Source organism: Sarcophilus harrisii, chromosome 3, assembly GCF_902635505.1.
Source record: "Sarcophilus harrisii chromosome 3, mSarHar1.11, whole genome shotgun sequence".
In the NCBI taxonomy this organism is placed as follows: domain Eukaryota; kingdom Metazoa; phylum Chordata; class Mammalia; order Dasyuromorphia; family Dasyuridae; genus Sarcophilus; species Sarcophilus harrisii.
In genome coordinates this window covers 547,246,153-547,273,622 of record NC_045428.1, presented here as the reverse complement: position 1 = coordinate 547,273,622, position 27,470 = coordinate 547,246,153, and the positions used below count along the sequence as shown (strand labels likewise).

At 42.3% G+C, this 27,470-nt stretch overlaps 1 protein-coding gene across 1 annotated transcript; it reads left to right on the top strand.

Annotated features, from left to right (window-relative positions):
• Nucleotides 1-7,223: 7,223 nt before the first annotated feature.
• On the top strand, nt 7,224-26,536 carry RNF19B (ring finger protein 19B). Its single transcript, XM_023500223.2, is given in 11 exon segments — nt 7,224-7,593; nt 7,596-7,657; nt 7,659-8,012; nt 19,540-19,745; nt 21,149-21,293; nt 21,947-22,109; nt 22,628-22,742; nt 23,378-23,518; nt 24,191-24,398; nt 25,178-25,309; nt 25,930-26,536. Coding segments are annotated over 11 exon segments (2,190 nt in total). The 5' UTR covers nt 7,224-7,377; the 3' UTR covers nt 26,378-26,536.
• The last annotated feature ends 934 nt before the right edge of the window (nt 26,537-27,470 follow it).

The window sequence follows — 27,470 nt, the reverse complement described above, 5'->3', positions numbered from 1 at the left end:
GAAAGGAGATTAGACCACATGGTTTCCAGGGTCCTTCCCAGCTCTCACAACCTATGTTTTGGGTTTCCCACACTTCTGACTTTCCATGTCATCTGAGTGCATTTTGGCACCGTCAGCTTTGATCTAAAGCAAAGCAGACTCTCCATGTAGAGTGCCTACCCAGGAAGCATTCCATTTGTTTAGTTTTACAAGCAAGATGAGATTATGACAGTTATGTCTGTCAGCACGCAGGGGTGTCATTCAGTTCCCTGAGTGGCAGGCAGACACGAATTCTTCCAGCATGTCCTGGGATTCATCTGTGAGGTTCCTGCCAAGGATCTCTACCATCCTCAGAAAGAATAGTTTTCCCAAGTGTGTGGATGTTCTGCAGTGATTTTTTATTCTGCAGCAAGCTTTTGCTGCTAGATATTGGAAGGGGGTGGGAGATACACACACACACACACACACACACACACACACACACAAATTGATTCACGACTACAGCACAAAGTGGAGGATGATCAGGGAAAGTTAGCACAGAGCCATAGGTAGATGTTTAACATATATTGGATTACTTGCCATATAGGTGAGGAGGTAGGGAGAAGGGTGGGGGGTGGGGGGGATTGGAAGACAAGGTTTTGCAAGGGTCAATGAAAAATTATCCTTGCATATGTCTTGAAAATAAAAAGCTTCAATTAAAAAAAAAAAAAAGAAAAAAAGAACCATAGGTTCATAGTACACTACAGAGGGAAAAAGGACTTCATTTCCCATGAGGCTCTAGCCACAAGAACAGGCCTGATTACATTTCCAGGACTTAAATGCCCATGAGATAGTGTAGCTATGGGTGATTGAATACATAGCAGATAGGGACTTTGGAAAAGGGAAACTACAGAATGACCATAGCCATGTGTAGGAAAGGGGACAGCACTAGGAAGTCTTCTTGCTAATCTCCATGGGAAGGTAGAGAAGTGAGAGAGTGAAAGAGAGACGACTTCCTGCTGTGACTCAGCCAGCAGAAACTGGCAGATGTTCTGAGGGCATAAAAGGATCTTCCAACCTTCTGCCCAGCCACACTAGGACACTTGTCATACCCTTGCCATACCAGAATTTGATTCAGATTGTTTTCCCTATGAATCACTTCAGGATCTAATCCCTAAGTGCATGTGCTGAGATTGTTATGCCTATTTCTTTTGTCGTGCAGGCTCTGGGCTCACTATCCCAACTTCTCACAATCTCCAGAGGGCAGGTGGGTACTGCTTTCCAGAATTCTCGAAGTAAAACTAAGAGTTCTGTTTTCATGATCCCTTTGCTCATGAGCCTCCATATAATATATTCCTAATATTTAACCAGCTAATATCTCCCAAATAGCAATTGACTGATGGTTACTAATTAGCTTTACAAAGGAACAGTTACTGAGAAAGTAGAGGACTGACATACAAACCCCCCAAATGGGGAAGGGAGGGTTTACTCTATTCTCCACATATGGAGTCTGTCTCTGGGGAGAGTAGACTCAGATCTAAAGTAGTTAGTAAAAAATCATTCCCTTGTCCCTGTTTCCTGGGATTTCTGGGAGTCCTTTTCTTCCATTGGGGATTATCCACCATCTTCACTTCTGAGTATGGCATAGTCAATAGATGAGATGATCCCTTGCCACATAAACTGTAACTTGTTGCCATCTCAATTCAATGCTGAACTTAATAGTAAAGCTGGTTGGTCCTCAGGGCCGGCTCTTCACCAAAGTTGGCTACTGCTGTTACTAACTTTGGTTGTTGAGAGCACTGACCTTTCAAAGTTCATAAAGTTCTAATCTGTTGGATTTCAGCTCCAATATTTATTCACCTTATTTAAGAAAAGACTAAGCACAGAAACCAAAAAGCAAAGCAAAACAAAACCAGATACACCATTCATGGACACATGGCAGCCATGTAAGAAAAAGGAGTTGATGTACCACCCCAAGATGAAGACATACAAAAGTTCTTTCTCCTCCTCCACAACTGCCAGGAAAGGGGGAAAGAGTTTGTCTACATGATCTTTTATATAGGCACTCTCAGCCCAGGAAGTCAATTGAAAGACTTAAAACATCATTAAGCAGGTTGCTGGTAAGAAACATTCAGAGAAGATCTTCACCTGCTTTGCAGTGGAGAAAACAGCCCCGATCACACATGCTTAGGAACAGACCCACCAATTCTCCATGTGCATATACCAGAATATATTACGTATGCTCCAAAGACTAGACTCCTATTGCCCCATCCCCCCATTATCTTTTAATTTTTTTGAGTCCTAAATGATTTACTTTCTCAATGCATGTATTAATATAAGGTGCAAACTGTGTTTGTTGAGTTGACATTTAGATTACACATAAAATATTAAAATGGAAGTTACTTCAATATCTTCATCACTTCAACATATCAATGGATTATTGATCTCATCAATAGGAATATTCTCTTTTGTACTGATTGCAACTCAGTCATGCTTTCTTATCCTGTATGATATCTGTCCATATTTTTGCCATAGCTCCTCTAGAATGGAGGATGCTAAAGTTATCCCACACTACAGAGATTATCCTCTAGGTCTTGTTACATTTCTTGGGTATCGGGAGATATTCAGTGTGTTCCTATATCATCTCTTGTCCTGATCACATAGACATCTTTGTTTCTGAATATAATATATTTCCTTGATGATACACTGTGTACAGGTCATTGGTGAAATATAGTACTTGTACATTCAGTGTGTTTCTCCGTTACCCTTTTGGTCATTGCAACTTTGAAGAGTTTGCTTAAGGAGGACTACGATCAAACTACTGAAATATTGTGCTGTATTTATTGTTTGTTGATTTAAAAAATGATTCTATAAAGCAAAATATCTTTAAAGGGTTTTCTCCAATATACACATATAGCTTACCATAATACAGGATTCCTTAGGAAATGCAACCAGAGAGATAACTCTGAGTGATCTTTTTGCCTATTAAAGCCAAACAAGTCATAAAATTAAAAGATTTATGTTCATTAAGAGTGTCACTAGCTTGTACAAGGTTTAAATGGGAAACTTTCCACCAAAGGTCCTTCAGATGTCCTTGTTGGCAGATCATACTGTGCTTATCACATCAATGAACACTATAGTCAATAACATTTATCAAATACCTACTATGTGTCAGATGCTGTGCTAAAAGCTAGGGATAGTGATACAAAAGGAAAAGATAGTCCCTGACCTTAAGAAGTTTAAAAACCAATGGGAAAAGACAATACACAAAAGAAAGTCTGAAAGGACGTGGAGAAAGTGGGAAAGTGCCCTGTACAGGGTCATGGGAAAGAAGGAAAAAATGTCCAAAATTAATGCAGAGGGGTGGGAAATGAGGTAAGAGTTCTATTCTCTTCCTTAAATGGGAGAGTTTGTCTCCACCCTCTAACAGAGGGGCAGAGGGTTTTGATGAAGTACAATTAGCAAGACTGAATCTTGCAAGGTGATGAAAATTTTCCCAAAGATGAGTTTACTGGAAATATGGTGAAGTTAAAAAACAAAAAAACAAAATGAGTGCTATCTGAGAAATCTGAGATGACACCAAGTTCCAGAACATTAAAGGACCTTCAAGATGAGATTCAAAATTATGCAAAAACTTAAATATCAACCAGTCCAAAATCCTTTCTTTTACAGATAGAGAAATTGAGGCTCTGGGAAAATCAATACATTATTAACAATCACACAGTAAGTTACTGGCACTACTGGGACTTGATTCAGTTCTCCCAAGTACATTACATTGTCTCTCATGTTTTCTATACAGGCCAACCAAAGACACAGAGAAGGGAAAGGAAGTAGAAAAATCTTAGTCCAGTTTTGGAAACAAGTGGGGACTGAATCCAGAAGGCTAAATACGCCACAGTCCACTGCAGGCTAATCATACAAGTACAAGACTTTTCCCTAGCCTTTCCTCTCAGATCTAGATCTCTATTTTGTTTGCATTTCTCTAAAGCACTTAATAGGTGTTATTGAGTTATTATGGTTATCTCTGTCTTCCCCTTTATGGGACTGAGGTCTTATATTAAAGCTCTCCTATCCAAAGCCTGTCCATTTTACCTTTGCAACAACTCTTGAATATGCCCCTTTCTCTGCTCTGATACCACCCATCCCCTGATGCAAGCCCTCAACCCCTTATATCAGGACTATTGCAATAACCTACTGGTTGGTGGGTTTGCCTGCTCAAGTCTCTCCCCATGCCAATCCAACCTCCATTCAACCACTAAAGTGATTTTTCTAAAGCCCACATCTGACCATGTTATCTCTCTACTCAATAAACTCCACTTGTTCCCTATGGCCTCCAGGATTAAATATAAGATCCTCTGGTGTTTAAAGTCTTTCATAACCTATCCCCATATCAGTCTTTTTACTACTCCACATGTATTCTTTTACCCAATGCAAAGGCCTTCTTGATGTTCCATAAACAGGACACTTAAGTCTCTTACCTCTGAGAATTTTCTATGGTTCTCATGTTTGGAATGCTCACCCTTTTCAATTCTACTTATTGTTTCTTTAAGCCCCAACTAAAATCTCATCCTTTATGGAAAATTTTCCCCAAACCCTCTTAAAGATGGTCCCTCCTTAAATCTTTCCTACTTATCCTGTAAATAGTTTGTGTTTGTTTGCTTGTTGTCTTCCACTATCAGACTGTGATCACCTTAAGGGCAGGAGTTATCTTTTGCCTCTTTTTTGTATCCCCAGTGCTTATGTCCTGGTATATAGTAAATGTTATATATATATAGTTAATGTTTATTGGCTAACTATATAAGGAAGCTTGCTTCATAAATGTTTGATGAATTTGAATTTCACAGAAATTCTCAGAGGACAAAAGGACCCCATAGGATATCTACCAACCTTTCAAGAAGCCCTTACACAAAATCCCCAGCAAGTGATCTATCTTTTACTCAAAGACCTGTTCATTTTTCATTTTCAAAGATACCCAATGACATCACAAGGTGATGTCTTGACTTGTATTAGAATTGTTTAAGTGAGTCAGAGTTGCACAAAGTCATCAGTTTCATTCTCTCTTCCAGAACCATCAAAATCCACTGGCAAAACAAAAGATGACCTCTAATGGCCTGGGATACAGTGACCTTGATATCCTCAATGTCTAACCAAGCTAGCTCTGAGTACTCCACGATCCCTTGCTTGTTCCACCGTTGGAACAAATTATTTTCATCTGTTCATTCTGCTGGGGGATGTAACACATTGATAAGTTTGAGGCCTCTTGGTTACCCTCAACCTGGTTTAGCCTGTCTCAGCAGACAAAGTATGGTACTGTACATACCACTGTTTCTTAAGAGTCACAGGTGAGAGTTGAGTAGAAGGTTCCTTATACTGAGCCTAAATCAACCTCTCTGCACTTAGGATCATAGGAACCCAGATATAGAATTTGAAGAGACTTTAGAAGTCATATAGTTCAGTCATTTCACTTTATAGAAGAGGTAACTGAGACCCAGGGAGATGAAACTTTCCCAATGTCATACTACTAGGAAATGATAAGAGTCAGGATTAGAAATCAGATCCTCTCACTGCACCATGTTTATTGCTTTTAATTCTGCCTGTCAAGGCCAAGCAGGACAAGTGTGACTTTTTTTTTCCCACATAAAAGTTCAAATACTTGAAGATAGCCACAATATACTCTCCATGCCTTTTCAACCATCATTAAGTACTGTGTTCTAGGCATTCTCCTAAGCACTATTTCTTTGACTCCATACTAATATGGTCCAGTCTCTATCATCTCACCATCTCATCATTCTTCAATTTTAAAGTATTTTTATGATATAGTGGCTAGAGAGCCAGCCTTAGAGTCAGGAAGAATTGAATTCAGGTCTTGGCTTTGACCTACTTGTGTGGCCAAGGGCTGAGTGTTCCAAGTAACTGTAAAACAATATGTAACAAAAGAAGCGTTAGTTCTGTTCTGGGAGAGGGAATTTCCATCCTTACATGGTTGAAGTCACTGATCCAGACCAAAATCAAAATTCTCTTTATGCGGCAGAATAGAGTGTATTTTGTCATCATGGCCAAGTTCAGTAATTTCCTAGGTCCCATTTCCTTGTCTATAGCTAATGCTATCTAACCTATCTTAGAAACTGAGCATAAGAAAGTGAAAGATTTAGATTCCAACGCCATCCATTTCACTCACTCTTCGCATGACCTCAAGACAGTCACTTTTCATAATGAAAATCTGAGCTTCAGGTGCATCTGTAAAATGGGAATAATACTTATATCTTTCAGGGTTGCTATGAAACAGTACCAACTTTAATCCTTTTAAACGATTATGAATTATATGAAAATAGCTACAGATTTGAAATATTCATTCATAGCTTCCCTCGGCCAAAGATTCAGTAATTTTATCTTCACTTGTTTTAAAGGCATTTATTATATTTTCTTGACTGGACCCGAGAGTTCATGGGGGGAGAGGTGGGGAAGAGAAGGGCAGGCAACTAACTTCCAGAAATGTTTTGCTTGCTTTTTTGTTTTCCTTTGCCAAAGCCGACATACAGCTGCAATGCTTAATTTTGGGAAAGCTGTCTGAGGACGCCGGCAGACTAAGTGATTCGCCTGCACAAAACTGATAGCTCGGGTCACTTTGACGCATTCTTTATTATGGTTTGTTATCACTGATGATCATGATGGTTACCACCAAAAGTACGGATTAGACTGAAAGACTGAAAAAGGGAAGAGAAAGCAGAGGAGAGCGTCTGTCACACGCTCTTCCCCTTGTGACTTCGGACAAGTAGTTTTCACTTTGAGCCTCAGTTTACCCATCTATGAGATGAGGTAAATTCTAAAATGCTTCTAAAATGTTCTCTTTCTGACCCATTCTCCCCCCCCGCCCCCATTTCAGGAACAGAGACCGCCACAAATGGGGTCAAATTTGGTCTCCTCGGACCCCAAACCCCGGGCCCCCAAACCCCTCTCCGTAGGGTCTTATCATCTCCATCCCAAGATGGCTGCTCGGAGCCGCGTGATCCCTCTGGGGTGCGCGGCGGAAGGGGCGGCAGAAGAGGAGGAAAGCCCTTGGCTTGCTCCAACGCTCGCTTCTCTTCCCTCCCCGACTTCCCTCAGCCCGGCCTGGCTGCAGTCGCTGCCCCCCCCCCCTCGCCTCCCCAACTGGCGGCCGCTCACCCCCTCCCCGCCAATCCGGGGGCGCGGTTTGTGAGGTAGCCCGGGGCGGGCGCCTGCGCAGTCGGCTCCGCGCGCGGCGGAGGCTATATAAGCGTTTAGCTCGCGGCCCTTCGGGTTCTGGCTGCCGGAGGGCGGAGGAAGCGGACGCAAACACGGACGGGGACGTAGCGGCGGCGGCCGGGCCGAGCCTGGGCTGAGAGGAGGTGGCCGAGGCTGAGGGGACGAGTCGGCTCTTGGTCTTAAGCCGCTAGCGCCATGGGCTCCGAGAAGGACTCCGAGTCCCCGCGCTCCACGTCCCTGCCCGCAGCCGCGCCGGACCCCAAGTGCCGAGGAGGCGGCGGCGGCGGGCGGCGGCACCGCTTCCTCTCCAGCCTTGTCCTCCTCCCCGCGGGCCGCGGCCGCCGGGCCCGGGCCAAAGCCCCGCCGCCGGCCGGCTCCGGCCGAGCCCCCGGCGCCGCCCCCGCCGCCGCCGCCGCCGCCCCCCGCCTGAGGCGCCTCCTGCCGAGCCCGCCCCGGAGGCCGAGGCCGTGGCTGCGGGCGGCCGCACCGGCGGCGGCGGCGGCGGCGGCGGGCGAAGAGGGCCCAGAGCCCGGCGGTGACGAAGTGGAGTGCCCGCTGTGCCTGGTGCGCTTGCCGCCCGAACGCGCTCCGCGCCTGCAGAGCTGCCCGCACCGGTCGTGCCTGGACTGCCTCCGCCACTACCTGCGGCTGGAAATCAGCGAGAGCCGCGTGCCGGTCAGCTGCCCCGAGTGCAGCGAGCGCCTCAACCCGCACGACATCCGCCTGCTGCTCGCCGATCCGCCGCTCATGCACAAGTACGAGGAGTTCATGCTGCGCCGCTACCTGGCCTCGGACCCAGACTGCCGTTGGTGCCCGGCGCCGGACTGCGGGTGAGCCGCGCCGCCGGGGGCCCGGGCTGTCCCCGCGAGGGCTCCCCGGAAGAAGAGCCAGCCCTGCGCTAGAGGAGGGGTGGGCGGGGGACCCCGCTCTTCCCCCTCGCGGTCACGACCGGTGCCCGCCTGGGCTAGAAACCGAGTGGGCGGGGGACCGTGTCGGGGCTAATGCGGGCTTCCCTTTTGCTGAAGGCGGGGCAGGGGGCTCGCCTCCTCGTCACACCTTTGGAGCGAAAAAGAGACAGCCCCAGGGTGGAAGCAGGTGGGGAAATCCCGTGTGTGTGTGTGTGTGTGTGTGTGTGTGTGTGTGTGTACGTACGTACACGGAGAGGGGAAATCCCCTCATTTTTGAACGGTGCAGGAGACTGGGGGCTGCTGCTTTCTGTCTTACAAACACGTTTTGGATAAAACCATAGAAAAGAAAGAAAAAGGAAGACAGACGGGGGTAATACGCAAGTGGGGACTAGTTTTAGGGCACTAAGATACTTTGGGGCACGATGCCATGCTCCACAAAACTGGTAGGGTATAAAGAGCTTTGAGGAAGGGGGGAGCCTTGCCCTGAGAATATGGGAAGGTTCCAAAATAATTGCAGAAGGGAAGGGGGTTGGTGGTTACATCATCAGTAATGGGAAGAACAGCAGCACCAGAGCAGTGAGTCCTGAGAGGTTCCACTAGGCCCATAACTGGCAGGCAGTTTGTGGGTAACCCACTGGCAGAGACAGGGGAGTTGTGAGGCAGAGCTTTTCTGTTGTAAAGGCAAAGAATCACATGAGTAAAGTTGAAATGAAGATGCTAAATTGCTGCAAGAAGGAAAAATGAGCTCCTAAGTTAGTTGTGCTCCTGATGGTAGACAGATGTTTGGTGCTTATGATGTGTTGGAATCTTTAGTTTGAGAAGAGTTGGATGGAGTGGTATACTCTGTCCTAGAGAATTAGATTTCTGTGGACACTTTTTTCCTTCTCTGATCAGGGCAACCCTAATTGCATCTTTAGAAAGGACCTCTTATTTAGGTGGCTAGACTGCAGGATTGGGCCTTGGGATATGCATTGAACTTTAGAATATGACCTTGAACAAATAATTTCCTCACCGTGATTGAAGCTGCAAGACTTAAAGAAAGAAAAAAAAGAGAGAGAGAATCCTGAATTTGGAGTTAGAAGATCTGGTTCAAATCCTTCTCAAGACTATCTGTATGACTGGACAAATCAATTAACTTCTCAAAGCTTCTATTGCTTCATTTAAAAAAGTAAAAAGCTATATACATGTAACTTAGTTTATTGAAGGAGGTAAGGGGTGAAAGTGTTCTTGTAATAAAAATGTAATTCTTTAGTAAGTGCTTATATTCTGCTTGTCAGGTCTTTCAGAGGAGAATAGACTAATTGTAATTTGTTTCATATCAAATTTCACAGAAAAAATGTCATTAGAAACAACAGAGGGACATCATTACTAAAGTGTCAAAAGAGCTGAATTCTTTTTCTGACTTGTTTCTAGATGGGTGTATTATCTAACCAGTATAAGATGGAGTCTCTAAAGTTCTTGTAGATATTGTGGCCAAAGGTACTCACTTTATCTGTGGTAGATGATACCTCCTTTCTATTGATAAGGACCAGACTTTGTAGTCTTGGGAATAGTCTCTTCCTTTTGTTAGAATTTATTATAGACTTTGAGAAGTTGGGGGAAGGAAAGGAGATAAAATGTTTTGATATTCAAGCTTTTTAATTTTAAAAAAAAGACATAAATTAGTATTGGAAGACCATTCTCTTAATTGTATCTTATTCATTTGTAAGGAGGAAATGGGACTGCGTCACTGACCATCTGGTTCACCTCTCCATCCTACTTCTTTTTGTATTTTTATTGAGAAACTAATTTTTTCGTTCCCTCACCCTCATCAATAAAAATTGAAAAGCCCAGTAATAGAAATAACTCACATTTCCATAAATTTTCCTTATAACTCTGTAAAAAGAAACTAAAGCCTCAGGCAAGCAAATATTAGAGTCAAGACTAGAAATCAGGTCTCCTGATTTCCCATTCTGCCATGTTCAGTAAATAAGTGTTGAATTGACTGCAATAATTTCTGTTGAGTTTGGTGATAAGACACATGGAGGTTCATTTAGTGTTTAAACTTGGTTTAAGTATATAGTGTATATACTTAAGTGGATCTGTGATCTCATTCATCTGGATGTTTCAGATTGCAATCTTCCATGACTGCCCATCCTGTGTGACTGTTGTCCATGTCCTCCCAGCAATGTACTAACATACAGTAAAGTTCCCCTCAATTTTACTAGTAAAAGAAATGATAATAACTATAAACCAAGCTTTTAAAAAAAAAAAAAAAAAAGACTACCACTCCATCCTTAAGATGTCTAAATTACTTCATATCTACATTTTCCTCATCTCTGAAATGAAAGCATTGGATTTGGTCTCTAAAATTTCTTCAAGCTCTGACTGACAGTAGGGGTTGGGGAGAAGGAAGTCTGACTTAGAAAAGTCAGCACTTGTCAGTGATAACTCCCAGTTCATTATAAGATATTTTGTCAAGTTGTGGTATTGTGACAGAGCTGAGGCTAGTAGAATTGAGAGCTGTTTCAGACTAATGACTTCATTGTCAACATTTACTTCATGTGTTTCTTCTGCTATAAAATAGTCATAATTTCTGCCTCACTTGTGAGTCTTAATGTTTGCACAGTGTGTTGAAATCTTTAATGGAAGGTGTTATGTAAATACACAGTAATTTTGACGTTTTTTTTTTTTGCTTCCCAAGTGGGTAAGTTCTTTGAGTATGGCCACTAGTCCTTCCTCTCTGTCATACTGCCATTTCTGTTGAATGCCTAGAGATTTACCATCAATTTCTGTGTTCTCAAGCTGGGTTGACATATGATTGGAGTTTGTTTTAAATGAATATGTACATCACAGCCATAGCCTGGCATGGTATGTAGTTGGCACCAAATAAATGCTCATTGATGATGATGATGATTAACATAAACTGATTATACCTCATCTTGGCCTGGGAAAGACAAGGAGCATAAGAAAGTTTGAGCTCTAGAGATTTTCCCAGCATCATACCCCATATCCTTTCACTCTACTCCTCAATTCCCAAAGCTGAAGTTATGAGAACCATATTGGGAAAGATGAGTGTTCTTTGGTCTGTTTATCCCCAATTACTAATCATTTTAATAATGACTCAGAGAACAGAAATTATGGAGTGTTTTTCTTCTCTTCTTTGTTTAGGAACCATTTGTTTTAATGGTCAGTCGAGCCATGCCACAAAATGGATATAGTAATTGGGGATGGGGATATGTTTCTATTTGTGATAGATGCTTATTGATTAATTGATTAGTGAAGTCAAGTTCATTGGCTCATATGTTTCTATATGTGATAGATGCTTATTGATTCATTGATTAGTGAAATCAAGCTCATTGCCTCAGTTTATCATAAATGAAGACTGAAGGTTGGTGAAGTAGATTGAGGGCCAAAGGACCTCAATTTAAAAACAATGTCTGCCACTTCCTATTTGAATGACTTTGAGAAAGTCACTTATCCAGATTGGGCTTCAGAATTTTTGTTGTGTGTGAAATGAAGTGGTTGGCCCAGGTGACCTATGAAGTCCTTTCTAATAATTCTAGAAAATAACAGAGTAGAAAGTGAAACCCCTCTTGATCAGTAGTTGATTTTTGTCATGACAGGTCACATGGGAATGGAATTTAAATTATGATTTTAATATTCAAGTAGGAATTTGGATTTTAAGAATACTTCAGAAATTATCCCCCAAAACACTATTTCATTTGGAAATTGAAAATTTAGCTCCAAAAGACTAAGTTAATATTGACTTTTCAGAAACTAGCTCTAGAATCATCTGCAAAATAGTAAGTGAAAATTTAGTGCAAGTGAAGTGTAGTACAATAGAAAAAAGTTCTGGGTTTGACATCAGAGGACCTTGTTTCCAATCCTGGCTCTGCTGCTTAATACTTATATACCATTGACCAAGATACTTCGTTTCCCTGTGCCTTGGTTTCATCATCTCATAGAATAAGTGGGTTTGACTTTTGAGGTATCTTCTAATTTTTAACATGAATCCTAGTAAACAGTTTAGAAAGTATTTAGTAGTATTGGTATTTTATTTACCATATGTTTTCTGACAGATTGGGATTTCTACTTTAAGTCTCATCTTCTCTCTGTCCTTGTAAGACAGAAGGGAATGTAATCGATTGAATCTCCACTTGAAGAATGAAGAATAGGCAGTTGTGGCTTATTCAAGGTCATAGGACAAGTCAAGCAGTGCATAGAAATTATGTCTCCTGACTTGTGGTTAGAATTGTTCCCACTGCCTCTCCCAGGCTTCTGATACAAAATTTTTATGTAAGACCTTGTAGTTTATCAGGGCCAAAATACAAATAGGAGAGGGAAAAGACCTCAATTCCTGTTATAGACCTATTTTTCGTGAGAGCTAGTTTGCATAGATAGCAAGAATTTAAACATTGTTGCCTAGGACAGTTTAAAATTGGCTAGAATTGTGTCCCTTGTGGCCTTGGTATACATACACTATTTTGGTAGTTAACTGGAAATTTGTCCTAGTCCCCTTTAAGTGACATCGGTATTATGTTGTATAATTAAATTTTGTGAATTTTTCCACCTCAGAGCTTAATATTATATATTAAACTTGGGAAGATTGCTTGTGAAGATTTCAGTAAAATGAAATATTATCTTACCTGCATTTTTCTCCATTGTATACATACTAAGACTATTAGTTAAATGACTTGACCAAAGTCATTGTTGTGTCTGAAGTGGGATTTGAACTCGGGTCCCTCCTGATTTCAGGAGTGCCATCTAGCTTGTCCCCCTCCAAGACAAAATCTTATCCTATAAAAGATAACACATTAGCCCATTGCACCCACTAAACTTATTACAGATTAGTTTTAGATTAGCTAATGTCCCTTATTCAAAAACTGGTTATTCTCATATGTACTTTTTAAATCTAAGAGCCCCCAAATCCAAACTAATACAGCTTCCTCTTCTGCTACTGCTCACAGAATGAGCAGTTCACCCCAGCTAGGCTACGCCAATAAATTCTCAGAATTTTAGAGTTAAAAAGGTCCTTAGGATAATCTAATCCAAACTGTACAATGTTAGATCCCAAAAGATGCCCAGTTTTTTTGTTTTTATTTTTCACTTTACCCTTCCTCTATCCTTAGCTAAAACTAGGAATGAGAATTCTGTTCTTCCTCCTTGTGTATTCATTTTACTAACACTGAGAAATTGAAAATGCTTGCAGCATCCCCTTAATTTGTTTGGAGGAGGAGGCCACAATGACTTTCTCCAACAGACAGCCCACACTACCTTTTGGGACGTTTCAGCTTTGCTTCTTGCATGGAAGAGACTGAAGGCAAGGACATGTTTTTTAAGCCTGATGACCCCACTTCAGTGTAGCCTGACCACCTCAATACATGATGATCTCTTTTCCTATGCCTTTGTCTTATCTCTTCAAAGGAGTTGAGAAATAAGTATTAGCCATGTTCATTTAGTCTATTTAATTTTTCCTGTTTGTGCCTCATCTTCCCAATTCTGTCATCAGCAGTAAGGATCATCATATACTATGTCTTTGACCCACAAATTGAGGGTTTGTCATAGGAATAGCTTAAGGACACTGGGGGAATGAGAACCTGGATGTCATTGAGAAGGGAAGGTTTATACATCTTTACAAGGCCAGCCTTAATCTCGATATGTTTCAGTGTTGACCATTTGACCCACAGTGTCCACCACACTTTTCCTCCTGCATATGCTCTGAATCCATTTGTAAGTGGCTAGTTATACTGCCTAGGAATGGAAAGGACAAACATCACAGAGGAAAGAGTCTCCTTGACAACAGAGTTCTGTTGGCACATAATCAAAGATTTCCCTCCTAATAGGAATCTTTTCCCGCCCTGGTTTCAAATTTACTGGTACTGCTCTTTGGTGCTTGACACATTAATAATTTTCTAAAGCTTCAGAAATGATGTAAAACAAAATGAGTGAAAAATTCTGTTGAAGTGAGTGTGTATTATTTCTTAGCTTGTACTGGGGAATCATTCTAGTGTGATAGAGCAATTGATGTAGAATATTCAGGTTCCAAATCTCCTGTCCCTTCTGTGTACTGCTTGGATGACTTTGAACAAGTCCTCCCTTAAGCTCTCTGAGCCAACTTTTTGTCACCTGCAAAATGAGTATAATCTTTGTACTCCTTTGCTCACAAGGGGATTGTGAGGAGTGTTTTCTGTAACTGAAGTACAGCATAAATCACTTGAGCTAAAGGAAGCAGAAGGGAAAGACAAGGCCTTTCCTGTGAAAAGAACGAGATGCTTAAGCCAGATTTTGTTTCAAGTAGGAGGAGCTCCTCAGGCAGCAGTAGAAGGAAAGAAAAGGTAGCAATTTTCAGAATTCTGCTGTGAAATCCTAGGGCTCAAATTAGTACTAGGGTTTTTAGGAAACTAAGAGCCTAAGACTGTTTTTAGAATTTTGATTGTTCTTGATTCTACTAGGATAATAGTCAATTGCTTGTTAGATATATCATTTCTATGTAGGTGATTCCCATATCAGTATACTAGCCCCAATCTCTCCTGAGTGTCAGACCTGAATTTTACCAGTTGCTTTTTGGATGCCCTTTAGTTTTCTTGAACTTGGCAGGTTCCAAAGACCCCTCATTTACCTTCCCCTCTGCCACACCTGCTCTCCCCTTTCCTATTGTCAAGGCCACCACCACCATTCTCCCATTTACTTAGGCTCTCAACCTTATTGTCATCCTCTATTCTTCCAACTTACTCCACATAAACCATCTTTTTACAGGTCTTGTCCTTTCTACCTTCACTTCTCTCATTTAATCTCTCTATCACTCTATTCCAGTAGCCACCACCATAATGCAGACCTTCTTCACCTCTCCTCTGGACTATTGTAATAACTTTCTCACTCTCTTTTCATCTGCCAAAATGTGGTTCTGACCATATTGGGTCCTCTTACTCTCTTTCCCTACTGCTGTGGGTCTCCATTAACCTCCAAGATAAAAATATTTTAAAGACCACCACAATATGACCCCTTCCTCCCTTTTTAATTTTCTTGTCTTTTCTTTTCCTTCCTTCCTTTCTTTCTTTCTTTCTTTCTTTCTTTCTTTCTTTCTTTCTTTCTTTCTTTCTTTCTTTCTTTCTTTCTTTCTTTCTTTCTTTTCTTTTCTTTTCTTTTCTTTTCTTTTCTTTTCTTTTCTTTCTTTCCTTTCTTTTCTTTTCTTTTCTTTTCTTTTCTTTCTGTCTGTCTCTCTCTCTCTCTCTCTCTCTCTCTCTCTCTCTCTCTCTCTCTCTCTCTCTTCTCCACATACTAAGATCCAGCCATGCTGGCCTGATTAGTGTTCCTCATACTCGGCACTCCATTTCCTGACTCATTCCCTTTCCCTGGCTGTCCCCCATGCCTGGAGTGCTCGCTCTTCTTAACTCTACCTTCTAGCTTCCCTGGCTTCCTTCAAAATTTGGCTTAAATTCAACATTATACAAAAGACCTTTCCATTTCCCTTTTCTCTCCAAGATTATCTTCTTGCACTTAGTTAATTATAGCATGTTATATATAGTGTTAGACTATGAACTCTTTGAAGGCAGTTACCCCATTTTTCTTTTTCTTTATATCTATCTAGTGTGTTTAGCACAGTACTTGCCACATAAGAATTATTTATTAAATTGATTTGAGAAAGGATTATTTTGGAATGGGGTGTCCTTATGAGTTGGACAAGATGGTAGGGGAATGGCAGAATTAGGGTTAGATTATATTGTAAAGAAAGTAGGGATGTACCCTATAAAAAACTACTAGTTGGATAGAATGTTACCTATGGCTTCATTTTGTGGGTGGAAACTTAGGCTTGGAAAGACTTGTGACTAACAGTATCATGCAGTGAGTCAGTGAGCTTGTAGATATGGAGGTCCCAAACTGGAAAGCCCAGTGTCAATTCTCAGAAGTTCTTCTCTCATGGATGAGAATTATTATAACTTTTTGATGTGCTTTTGCCTATAACAGCTTACATTTATATAAAGATTTGTACTTTCCTCATTCTATCCCTGGAATCAAAACTATATAATCCAGAATGCAAAGTATCATATTCTTTTATATTTTGAAACTGCCCAGTACCCTGTCAATGTCTCCAACTTGTGGTAAGTAGTCTGGAAGGCTTGTAAAGTGCTTAAAGTCTTTGGGCTGACCACCAAGAAATCTGACGCTCTTTTCTTCAGAAATTAATTAACTTTTCTTGTTTACTAGAACTTTGTCTTTTTATCCTGTGTTCTTAAGAGTAACTAGTAAGCATGTGACTTTCTTCAAGAGAAATGTTTGTCTTTATTTTGCACCTAGATCACACATCATGGTGAATTTGTTCAAAACTCCCACAGGATATGAATCATTTGTAGTGTGACACATTTGCCAATTTTCCATTTGTTCTCCTTTTAATGGATTTTAATATAACCTGAATTATATAGTTAATTAAACAGACTTCTCAAGAAATCCTCAAGACCCTTACCCTCAAAAAACAATCTGCAGACAATATAGTGAAGCTGAGAATTGGAATAATAGCTAACATGTACATAAGGTGTTTATTATATGCTGGGCTCCATGCTAAGTGCTATACAATGATTGTTTATTTGATAATAGAAACAATGTAAATCTCTAAGATTTACAAAGTGTTTTCCCCACATCTTGAGGTAGATCATGACATAGTTCTGTAGCACTTAGCACTTTGAGGTTTATAAAGAAAGCACTTTTCATACATTGTCTCATGCAAATGTGTATTTTCACCACTCAGTCAGTCATCTAACATTTAAAGCATCTACTGGTGCCAGCAAAGTTCTGAGGTTACAAAGAAAGACCAAAAACAAACAAACAAACAAACAAACAAAACCTATCCCTGTTCTCAAGAAGCTCACAGTCTACCAGGGGAGACAGCATGCAAACAACTATCCAAAAAAGCTAAATTCAGGATAAATTGCTGATAATCTCAAAGGGAAGGCATTAAGAAGGAAGAGCACTAGAAATGACTTATTGCAGAAAATGGGATTTTAGTTGATAACTTGAAAGAAAAACCAGGAGATGGAAAGGAGGACTTAGAATTTCAGGCATCAGAGAGAGCCATTGAGAGCACTGCGAGTCAGGAGGTAGAGAGACCGGAGGAGAACCGATATCCCAGGATCTTCCCTAGAGAGGAGAAATTGAGTGAAGTTTGAGAAGACTGGAAAGTTGGGAAGGGGCCAAGTTATAAAGGGCTTCGGAAGCTAAACAGAGGGTTTTATATTTGGTCCTGGAGAATTATAGAGAACCACTGAAGTTTATTTAATTGGGGGCTCATGAATCGGAACTGTGTTTTTAGGAGGATCACTTTGACAGCTGAGTAGAGTACAGATTGGAGTAGGAGAGACTTAAAGTAAGAGAGATCCCCAGCAGCTCTTTTAGTAGTCTAGGTATGAGATGAAGAAGAGAGACTGGCCTTGCATGCAAGAGATGTTTTGAAGGTAAAAAGTATAGGACTTGCTTACTGTGATTGAGAGAGGTGAAGTGCTTTAACATAGCTAGTAAATGTTTTAATAGCAGGCATTCTAAACCTAGGTTTGCTGATGATTCTAAGACATTCAATTTTTTCTACGGCTGCCCTTGGGTTCCTGCCAAACTTATCTGTCCATCCTTACTCTTAAGTATTGGGAATTGGCTCAGACTTTGGGGATTTGGCCTCTTCCATGTGAATTTACTTTTAGTCATCCAGTCAATAACAACAATAATAATAATAATAATTGATATTTCTACCACTTTAAGACTTGCAAAGCATTTACATTGTCTCCTTACATACATTACAAGACATCTTTTAATAATTACATGTGGAAAGAATAAAGCAAGCCAAAAGAACTGCAAATTTAGTTTCCTGTATAATCTTCTTGTCTTTCCCTTTCTATATTGGAAAGTTCATTTTATTTCATGTTTAGGTTTAGAATAAAACATTAAATTTTTAATTTAATTTAAAAATGTAAAATGTAAATGTAAAAAAAATCAAATGGAAAAATCTGACACTCTAATGGATCTCAGAGCTTATACATCTAGAGCCTTTCTTTGGTTTCTTTTACTTTGATTTTTTTTCCCCCTCTCTTTTCCCAGTGGTCATGAAAGCAGTACCCACACAGAGAATGCAAGTCTTTAATAGGCCAGTTTATGGTGTGGCTAATTTCCAGAACTCATAACTTTCTTTTTCCTGATTTGTTTCTTTAAAGTGATTTTATTTATGCTTTGTTGTAAACAGAGTTCTGGTTCACATGAGCTGAATATGTCACTATTGTGTTATTAGATAAGCTAAGACTACTAAGGAACTTCAGAAAGGTTTAAAGAACATTAATTGCACAGTGAGTTATATTAGATTTATTGTAAGCTATAATATTTAGTGTGGTAGAAACTAAAATTCGAAAGGGACACCTAAAAATGCACCAGTACTGACAAGTTGGTTTTGTCCTTACACAGAGAGTGTTATATCAAAAGACATTTGTATCAAATGAAAGAAGTGACTTTATGTATTTAATAAGCAAATTAAGTGGCATCTTAAGATTCTGGTGGTGGAAATGAAACTAATTGCAATCTAAAGGAGTTTTTGGTGGTTTTGTTTGTTGTTTATTTTAAAGCAAAATCTGGAGAGAGAATCTAAAAAGAGCTTCCATGAAAAATGATTGACAATAACTAAATTTATTGATTCTCCTTGATAATAGACAACTTTAAGTGCTGTCTTCCTTAAGTCACCAGGCAGGATGTGAGTGATTTGCTTTAGTTTCCTCTGTTTCAGCATTTCATTACACTGGGTTTCACAGAGCCCCCAGCATCCTTTGTGGTGTAACTTAAAATTTTTTTTATAAAAATTTCAATGCTAACTATATTTTCCCGTCTAAAGTAATACATGTGAAATTATGTGTATATATCAAGATATAATATGTGTGAGTTTGTATGAAAAAAGATGCCTCTTCTTTTACTCCAAAATTTCTCCAGCCCTACCTAGAGAAAATTTCATCAAGTCCCAGAGATATTCTGTTTTTCCAAACCAACTTTATATATAAATTCCTTCAATGTTTCAAGCCCTAGATTAGTTGGGAAAAGGCTTCCTTGTCTTATAATAGGGAATTTATAATGCCCCTATGATATAACAAGCTCAGAGATAATTGTTCAGTCTGTAGTTTATAAGACTTACTGGAATAAATTGCGTTTGAAGCAGTTTTTCAAATAAGACTGGATTTCATTAGCTTCATTGCAGGGATTACCTGCCCATACCACAGATTCTTTGGAGCAATAGAGAAAGGTCATTTTTAGTCCAGTAGGCTCATGTACAAATCGACATTTCTGACTAAGGTAAAGACAAAATTTTTGTGCTCACAGATGGATGTGTGGTATACAATTGGCCCAGGTCTGCAGAAGGTTTTTTCCTACATTGGCTGTCTTGGTGGTATGCCAGTCCCTGTGAGAGCATTCTCACCTTACTGGTGTCTCTTCCTGTTTCCATATGCAGCTATGCCGTTATTGCCTATGGCTGTGCCAGCTGCCCAAAGTTGACCTGCGAGAGGGAAGGCTGCCAGACTGAATTCTGCTACCACTGCAAGCAGATATGGCATCCGAATCAAACGTGCGATATGGCCCGTCAGCAGAGGGTACAGGCTCTGCGAGTACGGACCAAGCACACTTCAGGGCTCAGTTATGGCCAAGAATCCGGGCCAGGTACGCTTTCCTCCTTTGAGCTTATAGCAACATGAGTCTGATACTGAACAAGATGGCCCATCTATTAGACTGGGTTTCCTGGGATTCAGGGATGTTTCTTTGACACCTGGCAATGCGTTCTTCCAGAATGTCACACATTCTGAACAACTTAGCTACTAACACATAGCTTCCTCCTCTGGCTGGTAAAGGTTCTTCAGCCCAAGATGTAGCAGAATCATCAGCCGGATTCTTTAGGCCCAGGATGTGGTCCTCTTTCTGTACTAGACTTCAGTGTTTGGAGACCCAAATGGATAAAATCTGTTGGCATTTTTACACACAGTGAAAAAGAGAGGGGTTTAGTCTGGGTTAGGCCTTTTAGATCTGTCTGATGCTGTTTCCATTAGATTAGAGTGCATGACTGGTTATTATTATTCATGATAATAGCACATTTCTATAACACTTGTGAAGATTACAAAACCTTACAACTACCCAGAGTACACTAGCTATAATACAAGTATTATCCCAATTTTAAAGATGATGAAACATCTTTGGATTTGGATTAAAGGACATGTTCATAGTCATGTAGCTAGATCTGGGATTTGAGCTCAGGTCTCCTAATCCCAACACTAGCACTCTTTCCATTGCACCATTCTGATTTATAGAATTGTTGAAGAGTCAGGAAGTGTGCTGGGTTTTTCCATAACAGTCTTCACAATGAACCTTAATAGGTGTGCCACACATTTCATTCCAGGCTTTTACAAGTAAGATACTAATGGGTAGCTATGTTTATTGGCTTTTATAAATCTTACTTACTGATGTTATGAGAGGAGAGAAGGGGAAGACCGAACAGGGAAGGTTTTAGGATTTGATTTTTCCTGGCACAGATTCTTTGATTGTAACATGATAGTTATGGACTTTTTCTGAAAAATCAGCAGGAACAGACATGCTGTTATAGCATATTCACCTCTTTTCATTTCAGTTTGGAAAATGTATCATTCCCTAGTATTTTACCCAAAGGCTGTGAGTTCCTTCAACATCAATCATAATATTTGAATAAAATCAAAAAATAAATCTGTCCCCCCAGATTTTTTCCCCCAAAACAAAAATAAGTTCATGTCCAGATTTTAGTTTTTGGTGAACCCCTTACTCTAGGTTTTTCTATGATCAGTTAGATAGGGGAAATTTTAATTCTGTGTTAACTGTTCTTCTCTTGAAGACAAGACATAGCTGTTCAACAGCCTTCCTGCTGGGAACTTTCAGCTACAGTCCTTTCTGAAGTTTAAACTTAGGAACGGGACATGAATATTCCTGAGCCTGGAATCTCTGCCTGGGAACTTGCTGCCTTTCTTTTTACCTCTGGGTCATTCCTGGGGTGCTACATTTAAGTCAAGCCCAGTTTTTTTCTTTTCCTCCCTTCTCTACAGCGGATGATATCAAGCCTTGCCCACGCTGCAGTGCATATATCATCAAGATGAATGATGGGAGCTGTAATCACATGACCTGTGCAGTGTGTGGCTGTGAGTTCTGTTGGCTTTGTATGAAAGAAATCTCAGACTTGCATTACCTCAGGTGAGCTGGAGGGAGTTAGTAGCCTTGTTTGGGTGGGGAGGTGTCAAGGAAATGTGGGTTGGTTTGGGTTTGAAGGGCAGGCCTACAGGGCTCAGCCCTATGGTTTTGAGAAGCGCCCCCCACACACACACACACACACACAATTTTCCCTCTGCTCCTTAGACATTGAAATTTTGTGGGTGGTAGAGCAGGCAGTTGGCATTTGCTAAATAGTCACTGGGCACAAGAGACAGTTTGAGATACCTTAAAGGAATTTTATAAATGTGCCATTAAACTGCGAGAGACTTTGCAAGGGGGTGTGGTGGTGGTGGGGGGGGTGTTATGCTTTGGATGAGATAAGTCAGGGAAAGCTGCAAGTTGGGAGAGGGGAGTTGGGAACAGCATTTTTACTGTTCAGAAGGCTATCTATCCATGATTTGGCAAGGCAGAAGTACAGAAAAGGTATTATCGCTTTTTGTGAAGTTAAAAGGTAGAAAGTGGAAAATTAGGTTTGTCTGGCTGGAACAGAAAGATCTGAGAGCCTATATTCAGTCCTGAGACCCCTGTTGTTAGAGCTGTTCCTCAAAACAGAAATAAAGAAGTTGTTGCTCTTTAAAGAGAGTTCTGTTTTAACACAGAATTCACAATAATGCCAGCATTTGTTTTCTCCATAGCCCCTCTGGCTGTACATTCTGGGGCAAGAAGCCATGGAGTCGTAAGAAGAAGATCCTGTGGCAATTGGGCACTTTGATTGGTGCTCCAGTGGGCATTTCCCTCATTGCCGGCATTGCCATTCCTGCCATGGTCATTGGCATCCCTGTCTATGTTGGCAGAAAGGTAAAGTATATGTGGCACTATGGTGGGCCCTAGGTATGTATCCCTGGGTGAGCACTTGATGTCTGAAGGGAAAAAAACAGGAGCCAGCATCACAGAGCTCTCTGGATACCAGCTGGTTCTGGGATAAAAATAACTTTCATTTCTTAAATGGATTTTCGTAAACCCCATGTGATCTGAAAGTTTCTATTACCAGACTTGTCCTGGTTCGGACCAGTAACTTAAAGGTGAAATATTTCTTAGCTGATCCCCCTGAGTTGCCTGTCTCTGGTTGATGCTCACTTTTGCTACAGCTAATCCTGTAGAAGTCTAGGTTAGGCTGAGATACAAAAAGGCATCTCTTTGGCATCCTTTTGGTTGGGGTGGGCCATGAAGTTTGTTTGTTTGGTTGGTTTTGTTTTTTAATAGACATAGCAGAAGAAAGGAGGTTTTGCTTTGTTTTGCTGTAAATGCTACTTTATATTTTGCTTCTCCTACCAGAGTGTGCCCATTTCTGACCTGGGATTTTATTTCATTCTCAGATCCACAGCAGGTATGAGGGTAAGAAGACTTCAAAGCACAAGAGAAATTTAGCCATCACAGGTGGTGTGACCTTGTCTGTCATTGCATCCCCAGTCATTGCTGCTGTTAGTGTTGGTAAGTGGGGATTTGGGAACCCTGGGCCTGGGGTCCCAGAATCTTAATCAGTAAAATACTTGTGGCATTCGTGCTAGATCTCTCTGATCCTGTGGGCTGCTCTGAGATTTATGACCTAATATAATGTAACTGACCAGCCAGAAAATATACCAACAGACCTTGGTGGCCATAGGGGTAGCATGTCATTCCTAACTATGATTTATAATAATATAAATTATGCTCCCTATAATGTGTTCGGTGTCATACAGTGATAACATCTGGGAACTAGAAGGGATCTTACATGTTCTCTCCAACCAGTGCGTAAAGCAGGGACCCTATGGCTCTGTAATACAGCAAGCAGCCCCCATGGGAGGTGATAAGTTTGTAGTAAAGTCAGCCTACTTATAGACATCTGTAATTTCCTTTCTGTATGATAGTCTTCTGGATCCCTGAATCCAGCTGTAGGACCCCTGAGCCACCCTGATCATTCTCCAGCTTATCTCTGGCTCTTCTGAGTGACCTGGATTAACATTTAGTCTTCCTTGGGAGGAACAGAGCTTTGTGTAGGAGGGAGCGTTGCCTGTGAGTTTTGTCCAGCTTTGAGGGAAGACGGCCTCACTAGTTCATCCTCACTGCTATGCTTCGTTCCTTTGCAGGTATTGGCGTCCCTATTATGCTGGCATATGTTTATGGGGTCGTACCCATTTCTCTCTGTCGTGGAGGAGGTTGTGGAGTCAGTACTGCCAATGGGAAAGGTGTGAAAATTGAATTTGATGAAGATGATGGTCCCATCACAGGTAAAGATAGCTTTTTTCCCTACCCAGAATCAGTAAAAATTCAGTGCCTTTTACAGAGAGACTGTTGTGGAAGGATTATGATAGCTAATGAGCTCTGTGGGGGCTGCTATTTTAACCTCATTTCTTTGTGCTGGAGTTAGTAGAGTAGGTTAATTCCTCTGATACTGACACATTATGATAAGAATAAGCTGGCAGCCATGTGCTATAGTGGAAAAATCATTGGCTTGGGGAGCCAGCAGGGCTGTAGGACCAAACAGTAGCGTGGGCTGCCCCAGCCAGAACACTCCAGTCTCTTCCCCCATAGTTGTCCAACCCAGGCACAGCATGAGGCATATCCTGAGCCTCTGTGACCTCCCACAAGTCCTTTCCCTTGCCTATAACGTGCTCCACCACTTTCAGTAAATAATAGTAGGAGTATGGTGCCAGAGGGTAAATAGGCATGGAATCTGAAGCCATGAGTTCTAATCTTTTCTCTTAGATGTACCTGTTGAATTATAGGGGGTCTACTGACCTACCTTGATAAAAAGTTTCCCATGCTTTTGAATGTAGTCTTTGCTAATTCCCAGCTGAGTAACAGTAATGCAGAGTGGATTGTAGGAGGCTTTTATGGAAAAGGTGGATCAGCATCACTTATGTTCATTCCTGACTTGAAATGTTTCCTTCCATGCCTAGTGGCTGATGCCTGGCGAGCCCTGAAGAACCCCAGCATTGGGGAGAGCAGCATCGAAGGTCTGACCAGTGTGCTGAGTACCAGTGGCAGCCCCACAGATGGACTCAGTGTCATCCAGGGCAACTACAGTGAGACAGCCAGCTTTGCAGCTCTCTCGGGGGGCACTCTGAGTGGTGGAGTTCTCTCCAGTGGCAAAGGAAAGTACAGCAGGTAGGCATACTGGTGTTTTTCCAGGGTGGTGTGGTTGTTGGGTCCCAAGGGCTTTGTTGATTGAGGATGATCATGGTGGTGGGTGGGACAAAGAGCTAGACTTGAAGTGTGAACCCTTAATTCTTAGCAGGTCTCTCCTTCTGATTCTGCTTCTCATTTGCAAAATAGGAGTCATCCTGGCTTGGGCAACCTAATTCTCGGGTTAAAAGAAACCTTTTTATAAACCATAAATAAAGTTAGAAATGACTGCCAGCATTACTGCACTATTGTGTTAATTCCCCCATGCAGTTATACTTGCCTTCTATTTCCCTCGGCCCCTTGCCTCATTCACAACTACCAGTGAGTGCCCTGGTCACGTCATCTAGTCCCCTTTGTTTTATTTAGTGGGGAGCAGGGGCCCAGAGCCCCCCACGGAGAGGTAGGGAGACACAGCAGTGCAAGTGGAAAGCAAAGACTCCTCTTGGTCCTACTTGGACTTCCTTTGACCCAGAAGGAGCTCTGAGGATGGGGATCTCGCCCCCACAGCCCCCAGGGCTCCCTGATGTGCACTTAACAAATGCAGCTGTCCGGGGGGGGGGGGGCAGCAGGCACATGCCCAGAGGCTGAATGGCTGGGGCTGAGGCCCTCTGAGGCAGAGGGGAGTGTGCCCATGTGAGGCAGGACTGCTGGGGCCCAGCAAGGAGCTCATGTCCCCTAGTGCCTCAGAGGAGGTGGGGACAGGACTGTCCGTCCTGAGCCCAAGAGCTTACACCCTCGGTGCCTCCTTTCCTTTCACACAGGCTGGAAGTTCAGGCTGATATCCAAAAGGAGGTTTTCCCCAAAGACACAGCCAGTCTGGGTGCCATTAGCGACAACGCCAGCACCCGTGCAATGGCTGGCTCCATAATCAGTTCCTACAACCCTCAGGACAGGTATGTAAGCCGCCAGAAGCCACAGCTTGTTCTCCCTGTCCTTGGGCCCATGGAGAAAGGGGCTCCTGGGCTTCCTTGGTGGGGGTGGGATTCCTGGACTTGTACTTTCATGCGTCTTCCCCTGGAGTCAAGTAGTGCTACCCACGCAGGACTCAGGGGACCTTGTTTGTGCCCCGCAAGGCCAGGGACTCTCTGGTTTTCTTGGGGGGTTTTGGAGAAGCGGGCCTGGAATCACCACCTTTATGTGGTGATGAGCATGGCTAATGTGTTCCTCTCCCAGGTGTCTTGGCTACTTATGCTGAAAAAGTTAGACGAAACTGGGATTAGAAGGATACTTCTCTAAGAATGAATGAGACTTTTTCTCATGATAATTAAAGAAAAAAAACCCACTAACCTATAGAAATTAGCAGAAATTTTTGTCCATATGTGCTGTCAGCATTTAGAAATTAATCTTCCACCTTGGGAGGTTGTATTATTTCAGTTTTAAGTCTTAACATTTAGGAGTGAAAGTTCTTTTTGGAAGAATCCCCAGACCAAGTATTTCCCTACCCTGATCCCTCTGACCCCTCTCACTTAAACCCATAATCCCTGACTCAGTGAGGCGCATCTTGTCTCGGCAGAGAGTGCAACAACATGGAGATCCAAGTGGACATTGAGGCCAAACCCAGCCACTATCAGCTGGTGAGTGGAAGCAGCACGGAGGACTCTCTGCACGTTCATGCCCAGATGGCAGAGAACGAGGAAGGGAGCGAAGACGAGCCACCCTGCAAACACCAAAGCTGTGATCATAAGGACTGCATTGCCAGCAAAACCTGGGACATCACCCTGGCGCAGCCAGAGAGCATCAGGAGCGACTTGGAGAGCTCGGACACACAGTCCGATGATGTGCCAGACATTACGTCGGACGAATGTGGCTCCCCTCGCTCCCAGACTGCAGCCCACCCCCCCACTCCTCGAGCCAGAGGCGCACAGAGCCCAAGTGCCCACATGAACCACTGTGCCCAAGCGGAGGGGCATAAGGCAGAGGAAATGGTGTTGAAGCTGGAAGGCGTGGAGGTCAGAGTATGAAGTCGAAGGCTCCTGTCTGGAGACGCACACTTGTAACTGCATCTCTTGGAAACTTTTTTAGTTAATGTATTTTATTTCAGATATTCTCTGGTCACAGGTTTACCCCAGTATAGCTCTGGGAAAGATGCCATTTCTTACAGATAAAACATGGAAATTTTACCCCCTCGGTTCTACCCTCCCTGTCCCTCTCTCTCTCTCTTTTTTTTTTTTTTTTTTTTTTTTTTTTTTTTTTTTTTTTTTTAAACCGCAGGGTTCTTCGGCCACTCGGCCAAATGAGGTGCCAATTGTATGTCGGTAATTCTGGGTTTGGAGAAGGAAGACATCATTGGGGGTGAGGATAATTGGGAAGGGGATTTAAAACAGGTGGGACTTGAACTTTACCTTAAAGGGTGATGGATGGTAAGCAGGGAGGCTGCATCAAATGACTAGAGTACCAGAGGAGTGTATATATGTATGTGTGTGTATATTGTATGTACGCAAACATATTGCTGAAGGACACATTTTAATAAAGATTTCTGTCTTAATCCTGCTCAGATTCCACTTTCCTTGGCAGGAATGTCTTGCGGATCCAAATGATGGATTTGAAGATTGCAGATATTGGGCAGGACGCCCCAGGACAGAGAGGAAATGTGGCCAAACGGACTGAAGCAGAATTGTCGGTTGAGTCACTGCCCCTAGAAAAACAAAGTGGGACGGAATGGATCGGCAGTGAGGCCGGCAGAGCACTCGGATGGAGCCTGCCCGCCCTCTAGAGGCCACTCGGGGCAGCTCCCTTCCCTGGGAGTCTCCCTCCTGGAGGCAGCCCCCAGGGCCTGGGACAGGCCCCGGGGAGGGCCAGGACAAGGAGCAGCCCTTGAGCTCTGCCCCAACACCAGGCCTCCCACCTCCTCGCCACCTCAGCCAGTCGGCCCTCCTGGGGAGGGCTGCGCTCCTCTCCTTCCTTTTCATGAATGGAACGGAACTGTATGGTGGAAGGTGATGAGCAAAGAATGGTGTCAGGCAGCTGCACCCTCCACACCGATCGGCCCACCCCCCTGGGGCTAACGTAGCAGATCCAGATAATCAGCTCTTAGAGCTCCTTTCTCCCCAACCT